Here is an 18,582-nt window from a genome sequence, read left to right as displayed (position 1 = left end):
CCAAATCATACAGGGTTCAAGATTAAATGGGTGATTATTGGGTCACAAATTGTAATTCTAGATGGCAGTTCAAAGACGAAAGAATATCCTGACCCTATCCAATAAAGGAAAAGGTAACAACAGCAGTGGGAAAGGGTAAATGCAGAACACTGATGTGGTTTTTCATGGGCCAGGAGATATTACAGGTGAAAGGATAGAAAGTAGGTATTGATGGGCTGCTATGGCTGATCAAAAGGTGGGGTCCCAAGTTGGGCAGCAGATCTCTTTACCTCATCTCCGAGAGCTTCACTGTCATATTTTGACTTTATGTACAAACAGCTGGTTTCCTCAATTGTGAGAGGCTTCCCTGGAGAATGGAGCCAAAGGAAGTACAAAAGCTTGTGTTACCACAATCTTTCATTGAAAGAACAGTGCAGGAGTGAATGAATTGAATGATAATGTTGAATAAAACTAATTTATAATAGAGAAAAATGTGTATGATAAATCCTGTCAGAGATTTAGTTTTGATAAATGGTGGCTGTGGCAATTTTGCCACTCAGTAATCAGATGAATGATATTTATGATGCTGCATTTTTGTAATTTAAGACAAAAGTAGAAAAACTATACTTGGTGCTTAGTTTAAGAAAGAGTATATATATAAAACAGTGAGTAAAATATTAGCATAGTGAAATAGGTGCTTATGTAGATGGCTATTGTGAAAAATGTTATGAAACACTTTTTAAAAATTTATTTAAAATTAGTATAGGCCCTGGCCGGTTGGCTCAGCGGTAGAGCGTCGGCCTAGCGTGCGGAGGACCCGGGTTCGATTCCCGGCCAGGGCACACAGGAGAAGCGCCCATTTGCTTCTCCACCCCTCCGCCGCGCCTTCCTCTCTGTCTCTCTCTTCCCCTCCCGCAGCCAAGGCTCCATTGGAGCAAAAGATGGCCCGGGCGCTGGGGATGGCTCTGTGGCCTCTGCCCCAGGCGCTAGAGTGGCTCTGGTCGCAATATGGCGACACCCAGGAGGGTCGCAACATGGCGACGCCCAGGATGGGCAGAGCATCGCCCCCTGATGGGCAGAGCGTCGCCCCCTGGTGGGCGTGCCGGGTGGATCCCGGTCGGGCGCATGCGGGAGTCTGTCTGACTGTCTCTCCCTGTTTCCAGCTTCAGAAAAATGAAAAAAAATAAAATAAAATTAGTATAAAGCCTTGAAAATTTATTATTTGATTTAATAATTGCACTTCTGGAATTAGGTCCTGAGGAAATAACACTATTTTGTTTTGGAGGATAATTTTGTAGAGCAGTGCATATATAAAGTTGTTTCCTTATAGTCAAATCTAGGGGGAAAATGTAGAAAACTCACATTAGAAGAGCTAAGTAAATTATAATATAGCACTATTATAAAATATTATATCAGAATAATCAGAAGAGCTAAGTAAATTATAATATAGCACTATTATAAAATATTGTATCAGAATAATCAGAAGAGCTAAGTAAATTATAATATAGCACTATTATAAAATAATTGCACTTCTGGAATTAGGTCCTGAGGAAATAACACTATTTTGTTTTGGAGGATAATTTTGTAGAGCAATGCATACATAAAGTTGTTCCCTTATAGTCAAATCTAGGGGGGAAATGTAGAAAACTCACATCAGAAGAGCTAAGTAAATTATAATATAGCACTATTATAAAATATCATGCAATTATTATAGAACATTCAGTATAAAAATCATGATACAAAATTCAACTAGGAAAAGAAGTTGAGTAAACAAATGAATTAGTATTAATGAATGAACTAATTAATGAATTAGTATTATTCTCTTTTTATACTCTTATAGTTTTCCTTTTTTTTCTTTTTATCTTTAGAAAAAAATACTTTAAAAAATAAATCCTCACTCATTGCATGCTGTGCAATGCACAGGTTTTTGTGTCTGAGAGTCAGGAAAGCCTGCTAGAATTTGGAGGTTAAGATATGATAGAGGGTTAACCCTACCACCAGGACCCTATTTGCCTTGGTGTCAGCTCCCCTTGATGAAGAGGGAATCATATCTAAGAAGCAATTTGATAACAGCTCACTAAGTCCTGTACCCACTCAGAAATAAGCTACTTTGCAGTAGTTATATATGATAACTTCCAGGCTTTATCAGACAAAGGATATTTTAGAAATTGGATTCCAAATAATTGACAGAATCTCTTGAGTCACATCAATTATTACTATCCACACTAATCTCTCCAAAATATTTGAAAGCATTCTTCCAAGAATGGTACACTTTATATATTTTAAAGGCAAGAATCTGGAAATATTCTGCCCTAGATAAACAAAATTCAGAAAGTAGAAATGAGAATGAAGTGACACGTGAACCAATGCTCACTATAAAGGTTAACATGTCATATTCTGCTGCTGTCATTGAGACTGATAATTTGGGGGCTTAGCAGCTTCCTCTTCGGAAGGCTGACAACATTATCAGTTTTCATTTATGAAATTCAGATTTGAAAAGAGTAGCAGACCATGCAAATAAAGTGCAGAATTTACTTATTTTAAATCTAGCCTCAGCCTTTTTGTTCAGTGTCTGTGATTGCTTAAACGCATGGCACGCACTCCCTAACTGTACTCATATCTCAAGTTCAGCACATTAATGGTAGAAACAAACGATACCACTATCCCAGATATTTATTCTTAATCATTGAAATAAAATATATATACACATATATATTTTAGATCTGTCTGAGTCATTTTATAAAATTTATTATATTTTCAGTGCCTAAAATTTTTAAGTAAAGAAATTATAAAAAAATTTTTTTCAAAGACTCCACCACTTGACAGTCATGGTGTTGATTTTTTGCTTTACTGAAAGAGGTCACTCTATGACAAAAGATATGTGTTACTGCGTAAACTGGCATTATTTGTCTTTCTCATTGCTTATATTCAGTCAATCACTTACTCTTGATAATTTTACATCCTAAATCTTTCTCAAATCTGCCCCATTTTTCTTTGCCTACTACCACTACAGCAACTTCAGACATTTAATAAAATCACTTTCTGGCTAAAGTCTTATACCTCTACCTAAAAATTCACCCAGCACAGCATATCTAAATCTATTAGACTGGTTCTGTCACCTCCCTGACTGAAACTGTTTAATATTTCCTCCATCACTTTTACAATAAAGACAAACATTTTTACATTTCCTAAAACTACCTCCAAAATCTGTCTTTGTCCACTTCTTTCCCCTCATCTCTTGTGATTTCCTGCTTTAAACTTGTTTCAACACCACAAAACCATTTTATAGTTCCTGCAAAATAATGCTGCCTCTTGTTTCTGTGTCTTTGCTTTTATATTCACCTCCAAATCAATTATCTGTCCACCCCAATCATTGTATAACTAACTTTTAAAATTATCCCTTCACCTCAAACGTTTTTCCCTTCATGAAACATGTTTCTGACCAGCCTGTGAATGTCTTTATCATTGCATTTCCTTGTTGGGCTTTTAATTTCTTTCTATCTCTTCTACTAGACTGTGAGTTCCTTGAAAAAAAAAAAGGATAATGTCTGCAAGTGTTTATATGTCCAGCCCCTAAGACAGAAACTGAATCGAAACTAGCTCTCACTGTGTGAACATATAAATCTGTGTTAGGTCATCTTTCCTAGAATAGAGCCCGAGACTGGGATTTTAAAGCATACAACTGATTGAGGGCTTGATGGATTGGGAAAACCTAAGAGGGAAGGAGCAAAGCAGGGCACAGTAGGGAAGAGATGTGGTGAAGAGGTTACAGGCAAATTGTAAGCTTGGCATAGTCCACAAACACAAAAGCTATGAAGCATGAACTGTACTGTAGAATTGTCCCTACTTGAGGCAAAGGTGCTCACCTTTTATACACTCACATCAATCAGTTATTGGCAGTGGGTACATCCAGTGGGGCTGCAAATTTTCCAGCAGAGTGCTTCCTGTCAATCAAAGGTAATTCCCAAAAGGAAGCAACTGTGAGCTGTGAGCCTGTAATGCTCAAAGTAACTGGAAAATAGATACATCATTTTAGTAAAAAAGGATTAAGATGTGTCATCTATTACACTATCACAAATGTCTTAATTATTTCACCACTATTTCAATGTATTTACCCAAGTAGATAATTTAAGAGTAATATAATTTAATTTGCCCTTTTATAAGTAAAATATTATATTTTCATATTAGGATGCAATATGTATAAACTCTAGAATTAGACTTTTTTTTTTAAGAAAACAACCTTCAAGCTAGTTACCATGGGAATAGTTTGAGCTTATGTATATAGTAATAGTTAATTAAAAATATTCTCCCTATACTCATTTGAATATACTTGCATTATCCAGTATGCAGAGCCTTTGTTTATAAAATGGTGATCAGTATGAACTCCTTGTAAAATAATTAGTGATTAATCTAATTTCATTACTGTCATCTTCTAAGCTCCCAGATTATGTGGTAACAAAAATGAATGAATGTGATTCTTCCTATTCCTACTCACCAGTGCACTTTATGGCTATGTGTTATCAGTAGTGGCTTTTTCACAGAGTGTTACCAGTAGGTTATTAGGAGAAAACATTTTCATATTCTCAAGAGTCCTATGTCTTATGAGTGCTTCTGCACTCCATCTTCCTTTGCAACTACAGGTCTTTATCCTCTCCCATTTTATGTTATTGCTGTCACAGATAATATTGTTATTATTCTAACCTTGTTCAAGCTTTTAATTGTTGTTTTATGTTGTTTTTTCTTTGCATCCTGAAGAATAACCCTCTTGAGTCTTTCTTTGCACTGGGGGTTTTCTGGTAATAAATTTCCTCAGCTTCTGTATGTCTGGAAGAGTTATTTCTTCTTCATATTTGATAGATAACTTTGATGGATATAGTATTCTGGGCTGGTAATTTCTCTCTTTCAATACTTTGAATGTTTGAGCCCTGGCCGGTTGGCTCAGTGGTAGAGCTTCGGCCTGGCGTACAGAAGTCCCGGGTTCGATTCCCAGCCAGGGCACACAGGAGAAGCGCCCATCTGCTTCTCCACCCCTCCCCCTCTCCTTCCTCTCTGTCTCTCTCTTCCCCTCCCACAGCAAGGCTCCATTGGAGCAAAGATGGCCCAGGCACTGGGGATGGCTCCTTGGCCTCTGCCCCAGGCACTAGAGTGGCTCTGGTCGCAACAGAGCGATGCCCCGGAGGGGCAGAGCATCGCCCCCTGGTAGGCAGAGCGTCGCCCCCTGGTGGGCGTGCCGGGTGGATCCCGGTTGGGCGCATGCGGGAATCTGTCTGACTGTCTCTCCCCATTTCCAGCTTCAGAAAAAATACAAAAAAAAAAATACTTTGAATGTTTGAGTCAACTCTTTTCAGGCTTGTACAGTTTCTGCTGAGAAGTCTGATGATAGCCTAATGGGTCTTTCTTTATTTGCTATATTCTCCTATTTCCTAATTGCCTTGAGGATTCTTTCTTTGTCATTGATTTTTGACAATTTTATTATGATGTATCTTGGAGAAGGTCTGTTTGGGTTGAGATAACTCAGTGTTCTGTTTGCTTCTTGGATTTGAGGATCTAAATCTTTCCATAGGCTTGGGAAGTTCTCACCAATTATTTGTTTGAAAAGGCTCTCCATTCCCTTCTATCTCTCTTCTTCTTTTTCTGATAGACTCATTATTCTTATATTGCTCTTTCCAATGAAGTCAGATAATTCTTGTAGGGATATATCTTGTTTTGTTGTCTTTTTTTTTTTTTAATTTGTGAGTCTCTCTTTTTCTCCGTTATATCTCTAGTTACTGATCTTCAATGTCATTAATTCTCTCCTCTATCTGGCCTGTTTTATTATTTAAACTTGCTACCTTAATTTTCAATTCATGTGTTGAGTTCATCATCTCTGTTTGGTTCTTTTTTAAAGTTACAATCACCTTGGTGAAGTATTCATTTTGTTCATTAATTTGTTTTCTAAGCTCATTAATTTTTCTGTTTTCTTGCATCTCATTGAGTTTTTTCATATTTTCAATTTTGAATTCTATATCATTTAAGTCTAATAATTCCATGTGATTAAGATTGCTTTCTGGAGATTTTTCATTTTCTTTCTGAACTATGTCTCTGTCTTCTGTAGCCATGGTATTTGATTTCTTCTTCCTTGAAGGCATTTGAGAGTGCTATTGTTAAGAAATCTAACAAAAATACTAAAAAATGAAAAATACAATGAAAAGTATAAAAAATTTAAAATAATGAAAAGTAAAAAACCCCACAAAAAACAAAGAGCAAAAATCAAAAATATTAAACACAAACAAAAAAAATCACAAACATAAGTGTATAAATAAAAAGATTAAAAATAAATTCAAAAGAAAAAAAGCAATTTCAGTTTTGAGAGGATATTCTGTTTTCTTCCAGTAGGTGGCACTGTATTATAAGTTTTAGCACTGAAATTTCTGAGTTGGCTTCCGCTGAGTTGTTCTTGTGATAAAGGAGGCGGGGAAGCAGTCATGTAATGATGGCTGTGGTGTGTCGCAAGCTCTTTAGGGCCTTATAGTTTTATGGCCTTAGCAATGGTATTCTTAGGCCTCCGGGCCCTCCTCCTCACATTCCAACAGACCATGGGACCAGATGCAGAGCAACTCTGTTCATTAGGGAAGAGAATGGTTCTGGAGAGCTAACTGTAGGGCTTGTCTCTGCCACTCTCTTTACTGGTGAGGTGAAGGAGGCAGGATTTGGGAGGCTGGGGCACCACACCTTAGTTTTCTCTTTCTCTTTGCCTGGTGCAGGCTGCACCTTGGAAACACTGGCCAGTACCCCTCGTTCTGTTGCCACTTTGGTTTAGTGTCTCTTCCTCTGCCCCTCAATCTTACTGTTCCCCATAGAAGAAGAAGACTCAGTCACTCTGGGCTTCTCTCCTATTTGGAGTGACTGCAAGTACATCTTATCTTCTTCTCTCTTTCTCAACCATTCCCATTTTTCAGTCCATTAGGTGTGCAGGTCTTTCTGGTGTGCTGGCAAGCCTTGCTGGAGTTTCTTTGTTTCATTATAGTTGTTTAATTTGTTGAGATTTTAAGGGGAAAGATCAGGGGTATCTCTCACACTGCCATTATTCTGACATCATCACTGGTGTCTCTTCTAAAAGCACTAGTTCTTTTTATTTATTTTATTTTTTTTTTCACAGAGACAGAGAGAGAATCAGAGACAAAGAAAGATAGGGGCAGGAAGACATGAAGGGAGAAAGATGAGAATCATCAGTTCTTCATTGTGGCATCTTAGTTGTTCACTGATTGCTTCTTCAGTGATTGCTTTTTCATCTCAGCCTTGACCAGGGGGAACAGCAGAGCAAGTGAGCCCTTGCTCAAACCAACGACCTTGGGTGCAAGCCAGCAACCATGCAGTCATGTCTATGACCCATGCTCAAGCCAGTGATCCTTCACTCAAGTTGGTGATCTTGCACTCAAGCCAAATGAGCCTGTGCTCAAGCCAGTGACATCAGGGTTTTGAACCTGGGTCCTCCATATCCCAGTCCAATGGTCTATCCACTGATCCACTACCTGGTCAGACAGGAGCACTAATTCTTTCATGAGGGTTCTTCCCTTCATAATCTCATCTATATTATCTCCCAAAGACTGCTCTTCCAATACCATCACATTCAGGGTTAGAGCCTCAGCATATGAATTTTGCAAACACAAATATTGGGTCAATAGCAAAAGAGAACTCAAAATAAAAAGGCTGCTATTATCCCTATGGCTGATATAAAGTACCCAAAGAAAAACCCCTGACCTCCCACTTTTGGAGAGAAATCCAAGCCTTATTGGGAAAATACAAGGCTTACTGAATGTTAGAAGTCACTGAAATGCCACACTAGCAAAACTTGGAAATTTGCCCTCTAAAATTTGACCAAGAGTTGACCTCTAAAGTACCTGGGAAAGCTGTTCAGGGAATAGTGATTTACATGAGGCTATGGCAAAAATTTAAAGCTACTGGCTACTCAGCACTGCAAGAAGCTAGATGATGGAGAAGTCTGGCACTCTGCAAGACTGCAAGAGCCTTCCCACCAAGCATGCTGGGACCAAGGAGCAAAACCCTTTCCCCCTGCAATGTTCTCCAGCACCCTCTACCAACAGAGCTTCAGTTCCAGTTAGCAAAAGAAAACTATTTCAAACGTCCAGTTCCACTTTCAAAGAACAGGCAAAAAGGTGGATGAAGAATAGAAAGGCAATAAACCAATTATCATCACCTGATACAAACTACAAATAAATACCTGCAGAAGCAAACTAAGTGGTGAAGATGTTGTTTGTTAGCATGGTACATTACTTTTCAGTGCCATTTTTCATTTTATCCATGGATGCATCCTCTGTGCCTAGAATAGAATCTGATCCAATATAGATGTCATATCAATATATATATAGTTGAGTGAATAAGAAATAAATGAAGTAATTTTAAAGTTTTCTCTAATATTTTCTTCTCTCTCTCTCTTTTACTTTAGCTGATGGATGCACTGATTGGTCCATCGATATCAAGAAATATCAAGTTTTGGTGGGAGAGCCTGTTCGAATCAAATGTGCACTCTTTTACGGTTATATCAGAGCAAATTACTCCTTAGCCCAAAGTGCTGGACTCAGTTTGATGTGGTACAAAAGCTCTGGTCCTGGAGACTTTGAAGAGCCAATAGCCTTTGATGGAAATAGAATGAGCAAGGAAGAAGACTCTATTTGGTTCCGGCCAACATTACTACAGGACAGTGGTCTTTACGCCTGTGTTATCAGGTATGTTTTTAGTTTTATTACTGTTGACTCAATCAAATCATTTGCTGCTTTCTTATACTTAAAAGGAAATCTTATCTTTTGCGATGGCATGGATGGACCTGGAGATTATTACGTTAACTGAAATAAGCCAGGCAGGGAAAGACAAATATTATATGTTCTCACTTATATGTGGAATCTAATGAACAAAGTGAACTGAGGAATGGAATAGCAGCATAGCTGGGGTCCCACGGACCAGAGAGAAAGCTGTCAGAGGGAAGGGGGATGAAGGGATAGGATCAGAGAAAGTGAAGGGATTAGTGAAATGACATATACATAACACATAGATACAGATAACAGGACAGCAAATCCCAGAGGGAAGAGGGGGAAGAAGTTATTGGGAGGGGGCAAAAGGGGTATAATGGGGGACACGGGAGTTGAGTTATATTGAGTTGAATACTTGAATCCATGTTAACACAATAAATTTAAGTTAATAAAAGTTAAAATAATTTTGCTGCTATCCCCTTAAATATTGTCTCGATATTTGTGTGTGTAGCTGCTTCTAAAATTTAGAATATAAATAATATAAAGATAGGATTGGAATTTATATTGAGACATTATTTCTGGCTTATGGGGAAAAGAGATAACATCTAGGTATCTACTTATGTTGCCAGAAATTACTTAAGAGTATGAAATAAAATTTATACAGGAGGTGAAATATTGCAAATCACATGTAAGCAAGACTTGCAGAAAGGATGCATGGTTTATTGCTAAGTGGGTTGTAACATTTTGTTATTGCCCTTCACAGACAGATACAACGCAGATAGCTCTGGTTCACACACATCTGCAAAGATAATTTAGGTAGCACCTGTATGTGCACAGAAATAGAAGATCAGCATTGCAATGTTAGGGAATACAAAAGCTGTGATCCAGATCATTTACTTAACTAAAAGTGTTGGGTGAATATAATAATTTACCCAGATTCCTCAGGGCCAGTACAAAAGTTAATAACAATGCCTGTATCCTTATGCCCCCCCCAAAAATTCATCATGCATCCACACACCTTTGTCTGCTTGCAGAAGAGCCATATGTAGTTTGCTTAATGATAATGCATTGAAACAGTGTCCATTAACACAAAAATCTCAGTGTAAAGAGTTAACCTATTATGGCATGTGAATCACACCCTGTGTGAGTGATTGTGGATGTCATTAGAATATAAGAACATTTGCAAAGCAGGGTATAGGCATATATAGAGTGTCTATTTAAGTCTATTATTTTGTTGTTTTTCTGTATTTTGACTTATTAAGAGAAATAAAGTCAAGTTTAATTATTTCTCAATTTGGAGAAACTCTCAGGATTAGCTAGTGTTTTTGTTTTTTTTTCCAAATTAGAATTCAACTTCTACTTCTGAAATTCTTTTTTATTTAACTTTTCTAATGATGAGAGAGAGAAAGAGAGAGAGAGAGAGATCAACTACTTTTCCCACTTATTTAGTTGTGCACCCATTGGTTGCTTCTCATATGTGCCCTGACCAGGATCAAACCCACGACCTTGGTGTGATAGGATGACAATCTATCCACTGACCCATTTCTGAAATTCTGATTGGCAGCTATAACTCCTTTGTCATAAGGATTATCATCACCTCTGAAAATTAACTTTATGCTTAGTTTACGGCTACAGGTGTTAGGACATTAAAATAGGTCAAAGTCACATACAAAGTTAAACAGAGTTTTATCTTTTTAATACTGGTACCACATATTTAGGGTTAATTTTTAAAAATATAAATAAATGCAAAAAAAAAAGCTGTGCTTGGGAAAAAGGTAAACTGGAGTGTGAAACAACAAATTCACCATTTCTTTGGTAACTTGTTCTTTCCCTTTGGGTCTACCAATCTTTATATGTTCAAACATAACTCTGATTAGAAGTAGAAGCATTGCTACATCTATGAACTCTAGTTGACCCATGTCACCCCCTTAAAATTAATTATCTAAATAGAATAAAATAAAATAATAAAAAAGTAGGAGCATTGATAAATAGTTGCAATAATAGTGCAGTTAAGAGTACTGTTTGAATTGGCTATTCTCACTTGATTAATAGTAATTTTATTTAAATTTAAATCTACTGTGCTTCTTCTTTTTAAAAAATCATTCTTATTGTTCATGTATGCATAGGGGTGATTCTTCAAGAGAGGCAAATTTGTGTCCTCATTTATCTGAGATTAGAATTGAGCTGAATGGCCATAATCTAACTCTTAATTTTATTATTTGTTGTTGATGAGAAAATAATGATGCATTCACATTAGTAATCTGAATTTTTAAAACACTGATGTTAAAGATCTTTGATGGGTTTAAATATATACTCTGATCCAATACCCTGAGAAATCACATTTAAATGTCCTTAATTTATAGTTGCAGTAAGGAATTGAAAGTCAAAACCTTTCAAAAGCCATGACATTTGCAATATGTTTATATGTCTTTGTTTTAATGAAAGTTCAAACTAAATGATAAACACTTTAAAGTTTATATGTATCAAGTGGAATTGTAGAGAAAGTGATAATTTCAGAAACTAGCATTGATATGGCTCTTTATTTTAATTTGTTAAGTGATACTCAAAATCATAAAGTAGTTACTCCCACTCCCACTCCCTCTCCCCATTCTCTCCCTCTTCCCCTTTCAAAGCTAGTAGTTTGATCATTTCAAGTGTTGACCTGGCACTGAGGATAGTTCATAGGTCCCAGTATCAATCTCAGGCACTAAAAATACATTGGTTGATTCAAGCATCTGCCACAGACAGGTGGATCCCAGTCCAAGTACTAGTATGGTTTGGTGTTGGGAACCCAGGACTATTAGTCAAATCACTGACATTTTGTCACATTGCTAGCAATCAAGCAACAAAACAGTCACCATCAGTTTTTAAATAATCCAATTTCAAAGAATTTTAGAAGTTCAAAAACGTTAGCTTCTACTCAAAAATTCTAGTCTTTTTTTAACTTTAATTTTTAACTTATTGTGTTCACATGGTTTCAAGTGTCCCACTCAATATAACACCCTCTAGACACTGTATCGTTCCCCTCATACCCCATGCTGTCTCTTTCAATCACCATTCTCCCCTTTGACCCCCTCCCCATAACTCTACCCCCTTTCTTTCTGGCCATTGCTACCCTGTTGTCTGTATATATCTGTTAGGTATATAAAATTTTGGCTAATCTCATTGAAGGTTCTAGTCATTCTGAGTATTAAAATTAATAATGAAAGGTTTAATAAGCCATTTCATGTACAGCTAATTTTCATTTACATCTATTTAAAATTATATGCTGTAAATAATTTACTATCATTACAATGAATAAGAGATTTCCTACTCCCTTCTCTTTGTATCTCTTTTTGGACATAATAATACCTCATAATTCTTTGTTCCATAGTAATAAGTTTTTTATTCTATTTTTTTCCTTCCTGAATTTTTATTTTATTTTTTCAAGAAAAAGTGAATGGACGGCTACATAACAATGTATTTTTCTTTATTGCCATTTAAAAGTATGCATTTACATTCTAAAAACAATTTTTTCTCTGATCTTAGTCCCCCTTTTTAATCCCTCTCTTCAGAATTATACCCTGTTAGCAGTTCTATATGTACATATAAATATTTTTGGATTGGTATACAACATAATTAGCAGTTCAAATGTTATAGAAATGCTTACCTGAAACCTATGTACTCTTACTGATCAATGTCACCCTGTTGAAGTTTATTTTCTAAATAAAATTTTAAAATAAAAGAAAATTAACTTTAATGGAGTGACATTGTTCTATAAGAGTATAGGTACAAATACGACTTTCAGGTAAAATGTCTATGGCATTTGAACTGTGGATTGCATTGTGTGCTTATTACCCAAAATCAAATTATTTCCCATCACCGTTTTTTTTTGTTCTTATTTACTCTCTACCCACAATCCCTCCCCCTAGCAATCACTTCATTTTTATATATGTCCATGAGTCTGTTTTTTATCCCACCTGCATGTGAAATCATATAGTTCTTAGCTTTTTCTGATTTATTATTTCACTCAGTATAGTGTTCTCAAGGTCATTGCATGTTGTCATAAATGGCAATATGTCATTCTTTCTTATGGCTGAGTAGTATGCCATTGTATATATGTACCACATCTTCTTTATCCACTCCTCTATCAAGGGACGCTATGGATGTCTCCATGTCTTGGCCACTGTGAATAATGCATTGATGAACACAGGGGTGCATGTGTCTTTGAGTACCAATGTTTTCAAGTTTCAGGATTAGATACCCAGTAGAGGGATTGCTGGGTAATATGGTAGTTCTGTTCTTAATTTTTTCAGGAACCACCATAATGGCTGTACCAGTTTATATTCTGACCAGCAGTGAATGAGAGTTCCTTTTTCTCCACATCCTCTCTGACACTTGTTATTACCTGTCTTTTTGATAGCAGCCAATTCAAGAGATATGAGGTGGTATCTCACTTTAGATTTGATTTACATTTATCAAATAGCTAGTGAAGATAAGCATCTTTTTGTATATCTGTTGGCCTTTTGATTGTCCTCTTGGAAGAAGTGTTTGTTCAGGTCCTCTCCCCATGTTTTATTTATTTATTTATTTATTTATTTATTCATTTATTTATGAGCTATAGAGAGAGAAAGAGAAGGACAGACAGAGACAGACAAGAAGGGAGAGAAATGACAAGCATCAACTTGTTGTTGCAGCACTTTAGTTGTTCATTGCAGCATTACTTTCTCATTTATACTTGGACAAGTTGGCTCTAGATGAGTCAGTGTCCCCTTGCTCAAGCAAGTAACCTTGGGCTCATGCCAGCGACCTTTGGGCTCATGTGACTGACCATGGTGTCATGTCTATGATTCCATGTTCAAGCTAGTGACCTCGTGCTCAAGCTGGTGAGCCTATGGCACTCTCTCCATTTTTTAATTGGATTTTTTGCTTGTTTGTTGTTGAGCTTTGTGAGTCCTTTGTATAATTGGCATATTAATCCCTTGTCAGAGTCCCTGTTTTTAAACATCTACTCCCATTTATTTGGCTATATTTTCGTTTTGTCATCAGTTTCTTTTGAGGAGCAGAAGCTTTTTAGTTTAATATGTTCTCATTTTATTTTTGCCTTTACTTACCTCACATTTGGGGTCAAATTCATAAAATGTTCTCTATGGTCAAGATCCATAACTTTAGTTCATATGTTTTCTTCTATGTAATTTATTGTTTCAGATCTTTTTTTTTTATTTTTAAATTCTATTTAGAAAATTAACTTTAACAGGGTGACTTTGATCAATAAGAATACTTAGGTTTCAGGTAAACATTTCAAAAGAATTTGACCTGTTGATTATGTTTTATACCCATCACCCAAAGCCAGATCATTTTCTGTCACCTTACATTTGTCCCTCTTTACACCCTTCCTCACAATAACTCCCCCTCCCCATTCCCTTATTTTCCCTTGCCCCTCCCCCACATTCCCTTTCCCCAGTAACCACTTCACTTTTATCTAAGTCCACAAGTCCCAGTTTTATATCCCACTTACATGTGAAATCATACAGTTTGCAGCTTTTTCTGATTAATTATTTCCCTCAGTATAATGTTCTCAAGATCCATTCATGTTGTTGTAAATGTCACAATGTCATCACTTTTTATGACTGAGTAGTATTCTGTTGTACATATGTACCTCATCTTCTTTATCCAATCCCCTATCAAGGGATACTTTGGTTGTTTCTATGTCTTGGCTACTGTGAATAATGCTGTGATGAACATGGGGGTATGTGTATCTGTAAGTATCATTGTTTTTAAGTTTTGGGGGTTGATATCCAGCAAAAAGATTGCTGGGTCATATGGTAATTCTATTCTTAATATTTCGAGGAACCACCATACTTTCTTCCATAATTATACTAATTTGCATTCCCACCAGCATTAAATGAGGGTTCCTTTTTCTCTACATCCTCTCCAACACTTGTTATTACCTGTCTTGTTGATAATAGTCAATATAACAGGTGTAGGTGATATCTCATTGTAGTTTTGATTTGCATTTCTTGAATAGCTATTGAAGATAAACATTTTTTTCATATATCTGCTGGCCATTCATATGTTCTCTTGGGAGAAGTGTCTGTTCAGCTCCTCTCCCCATTTTTAAATTGGATTGTTTGCTTTTTTGTTGCTGAGCGTTTTGAGGTTTTTACATATTTTGGATATTAACCCTTTATCAGCGCTGTTGTTTGCAAATATCATCTCCTATTTAGTTGGCTGCCTATTTGTTTTGTCATCAGTTTCTTATGCTGTGCAGAAGCTTTTTAGTTTGATATAGTCCCACACATTTATTTTTGCCTTTACTTCCCTTGCCTTTAGGGTCAAATTCATAAGTTATTCTGTGTTTGTCACAGAAAGGACATCTAAAAATAGTTATTGAATGAAATAATTAATGATTGGGGTTAGTGTTCTTGGAGTGCCTTGTGGAAAGCACTGCTATAGCTAAAATTATACCCTTCTGATTATTAGTTTTCCCTGAGAAAATTTAAAAATTCTACTTTTTGTGACATCTCTTGTCAGAAACTAACACAAATTGTGAACTGCTTATCTTATATCATAATTTTTAGTGTTTCAAAGCATAATTTGTTTTAGTCTCTCTTTGCAATATATCCTTCATCATCAAGAAGAAGTGGAAAATAATATAATTTTAGTCCTAAAAGGCCCACAACATGTGACTGTTATAACTGTGGTATAAATAATTGAAGTCATTAATTTAATCTGTATGATAAAATATAATTTTAACATTTATTATTGTTTTATGTAATTATTGTTAAAAAATCAAGTCATTCTTAGATCAAAGGATAAATAATATCAGCATTTTTTAAATAAAGTATTAAAGATTAATACTCCAAGGAGTCCTCAGAATTTGTTTAGGGCAGTCAAATTTATATAAATATTTTATATCCTACCTAGAAATATTAATGAACATATACATATGTATTCCATGGACCTAAAGTAGTTTCACAATATTAGTTTCCTAATTGTTAAACTACCTCGCTTAATTGAAACCACAGTACACCCTTGAAAATATCAAGTGTAATTTATAGGGCATAAAAAATCCAATTAAATCAACATAAACTACTCCTTTTAAGAAGACATACCCTATTGAAAATCTTTAAACTAAACTTTCAAGTCAGGACGCAGATTCTCTAATGAATGAGAAATTAAAATTGGAAAATTACACATTAGGCTCTTTCTATGCTTTTTTGGTGAGAACATGTTTTTGTTTTTTTATTTTGTTTTCTGTAATAAGCTCCAAAGAGATTTTCCAATTGCATAATTTTGATAAGGCTTAGAGATCATGCTGAAGGGATAGATCAACCTAGAACAAATATGAAGTTTAGCCTTCTCTCCATGTGTAAGACATGAAGGTATTTTCTAAAGAATCTATTTTTGAACAAGGCAATAATTAGCCAGATTTCTATCTTTCTGAATGCTCTCTTTTCAGAAACAACCAACCCAATTTATGAAAGTAAAATCCAAGAGCTGTGTGAATTGCCTATTCAATTTACTGATTTTTAACTAAGAAGATGAAATAAATTCTGCTGGAGTGATGATAGGTAGTTTCTTAGGTAACTGGATTAAGAAAAGCTTTGTCTTATCTTTCTAAGTCCTGTAAGAGAAAAAGCTTTGAAAACTCTTTGAAATCAATGAAGTCATGTTCAGGAAAAACAGACAAATTCTCTCCAAAAAATGTCAATTTAATATGAAATAGTTGGGCTACTGAGAAAGATACATTTTAAAAATCACTAGGTATATACGTAATGTTTAATTTTGAGTTATTACCTTTTTTATATTTTCAACTTTAAATAAAATAAATTACTATGAGTAATTTTCAGTCATGTATATAACATATATGATTATTATATTTCACAAAGAATACTAAAAGTCTATGATATAACATAATTGATAATTATCATATAGAAAATAGTTAAATTGGCTTGACCTGTGGTGGCACAGTGGGTAATGCATCGACCTGGAATGCTGAGGTCGTCGGTTCAAAACCCAGGCTTGCCCGGTCAAGGCACATATGGGAGTTGATGCTTTCTGCTCCTCACCCCCCCCCAAATGAGTAAATGAAATCTAAAAAAAAAAGTTTAAAAAAAAAGAAAATAGTTAAATTGCAACAATATGTGCCAGCCATGCAGGTCATTGGCAATCAAAAAATTGATTGGTGATTATTTTGTACTCTGATTATTAATTTTTTTTATTTGTAAAAAAATAGTCTTCCAAATAAAATGTAACTGCTAATGCTGGTACAGTAAGCAAAGATAAAGCAAGGTCTAAGAAAGGAATAACAGCCAACCGATAAAGTTTAGGAAAAGTAAAAAACTTGAATATGAAGCTAAGATTTTCCAAGGCTCTTTTGAAGCCTTAATTTGTGTGTGGTTCTTAAGTAAAAATCACAAAGAATAATTTCAATGAATGTCTTAGAAGAGTTCACAAAGGGCTGGTGACTTGAGCAATGCTTTGGAAAATCAACATATGGCTAAGGAAAGTGTAATGGAGTGACGTGTCTCTTTCAGAAAGGTCTAATAAAGACTAGTGCAAGAGAAATTAAATTAGGATCTAGAAGAGGGGTTGGCATATATTGCATAAAAAAGGCTAGTCTCTGTTGCAGTGACTCAACTCTGCTGTTGAACCAGGACAAAACCATTGACAATACACAAACTAAAGCAGGTGGTTATATTCCAGTAAAACTTCATTTGCAAGAACTGGTGGTGGGATGAATTTGGCCTGCGAGATCTACTTTGCTGACCTCTGATTTAGAAAATGTCTAGCAAACTGCAGATAGAGAAGCCAGCAGTAGAAACTGCTGCTGTTATTAATAAAAATTCCACAGGCTATTCCTAATTAACTGAATAGATACTTTTTGTTTGAAAATCAGGATTTTGTAGATGATGGTGAGAAAATTAGCTATAAAGAATGATTAAACAGATGCTAAGACTAAAATGGAATGTAGTTTTCAAGCAGAAAATGAAAAACTGAAAGCAATTTTTTTCTGGAATTATCTAGAAGCAAGTATGTGAATATTTAAAGAAATTAAAACATGGAATATAGACAACAAATTTGTACAATAATTTAATGCGTGAAGTGGTGGGGACAATGATTAAGTATTAATGGTAGGAATAACAAGGGAAAAAGATTAAAGATAAATTGTGTAAGTTAAAGATACATCAGGGATGATACTTGATTGGAAATTTTTATCTTGTTTAGCTGTTGTTATAGGAAACAAATAAAATAAAAAGGGATAACAAGAGACACAGCTTAAAGCTTTTCCAGTACAAATCTAAACTTTTTCACCAAAAGTTCCCAGGGTCTTAAGAAATCAAATTCCCTTGACTTAAAGCCATTACACTAGGAAACTCTTAAGTAAAAATTATCTCATCACTGCCCTTCTCAACGTATTTGAATGAATAAAGGAAGAGTTCTCCAGTCCTTTCTGGGCTCTGTATTAGTCTACTTGTTAGTCTTTCTTATTCTTATTTATTAAAGCTCTTTATTTCAAATTTCTTTTACTTTAGACCATTAGTTTCTTAAAGGCAAAGATTTTACTAACACTATGTTTATCATTGCATCTCTAATTATGAATATATGGTAACTGAGGTCTGAACAAAGAAACATCTTTTGATCAGATGTCACAGTTTTGGGGACAGGCTATTATATATAACAAGAATCTTAGAAATAAGTTGTTTGAACAAAGTTTTTGCTCAGAGAAAGGTCCAGATGTAGGAATTTCAAAGCTTTTTTGGTGTCTGCCTAATTGTCTAGTCCTCTGCTTTGTTCTATAGCCTCACTCTTCTTGCTAGGATATGGTACTCATCCTTATTTTTTATGATTAAGCACTATCCATCATATCCAT

General features: G+C 35.4%; 1 protein-coding gene across 1 annotated transcript in view; it reads left to right on the top strand.

Annotated features, from left to right (window-relative positions):
- Nucleotides 1-18,582, top strand: part of IL1RAPL1 (interleukin 1 receptor accessory protein like 1) — a 1,416,727-nt gene that overhangs the window by 699,766 nt on the left and 698,379 nt on the right. The window contains exon 3 of the mRNA XM_066249265.1: nt 8,426-8,705. Within this exon, the coding sequence (XP_066105362.1) occupies nt 8,426-8,705 (280 nt within the window). The remainder of the gene's footprint in view (nt 1-8,425; nt 8,706-18,582) is intronic.

Source organism: Saccopteryx bilineata, chromosome X, assembly GCF_036850765.1.
Source record: "Saccopteryx bilineata isolate mSacBil1 chromosome X, mSacBil1_pri_phased_curated, whole genome shotgun sequence".
Lineage (NCBI taxonomy): Eukaryota > Metazoa > Chordata > Mammalia > Chiroptera > Emballonuridae > Saccopteryx > Saccopteryx bilineata.
Note: the sequence above shows the minus strand (reverse complement) of the source record. Positions and strands in the feature narration are given on the sequence as shown.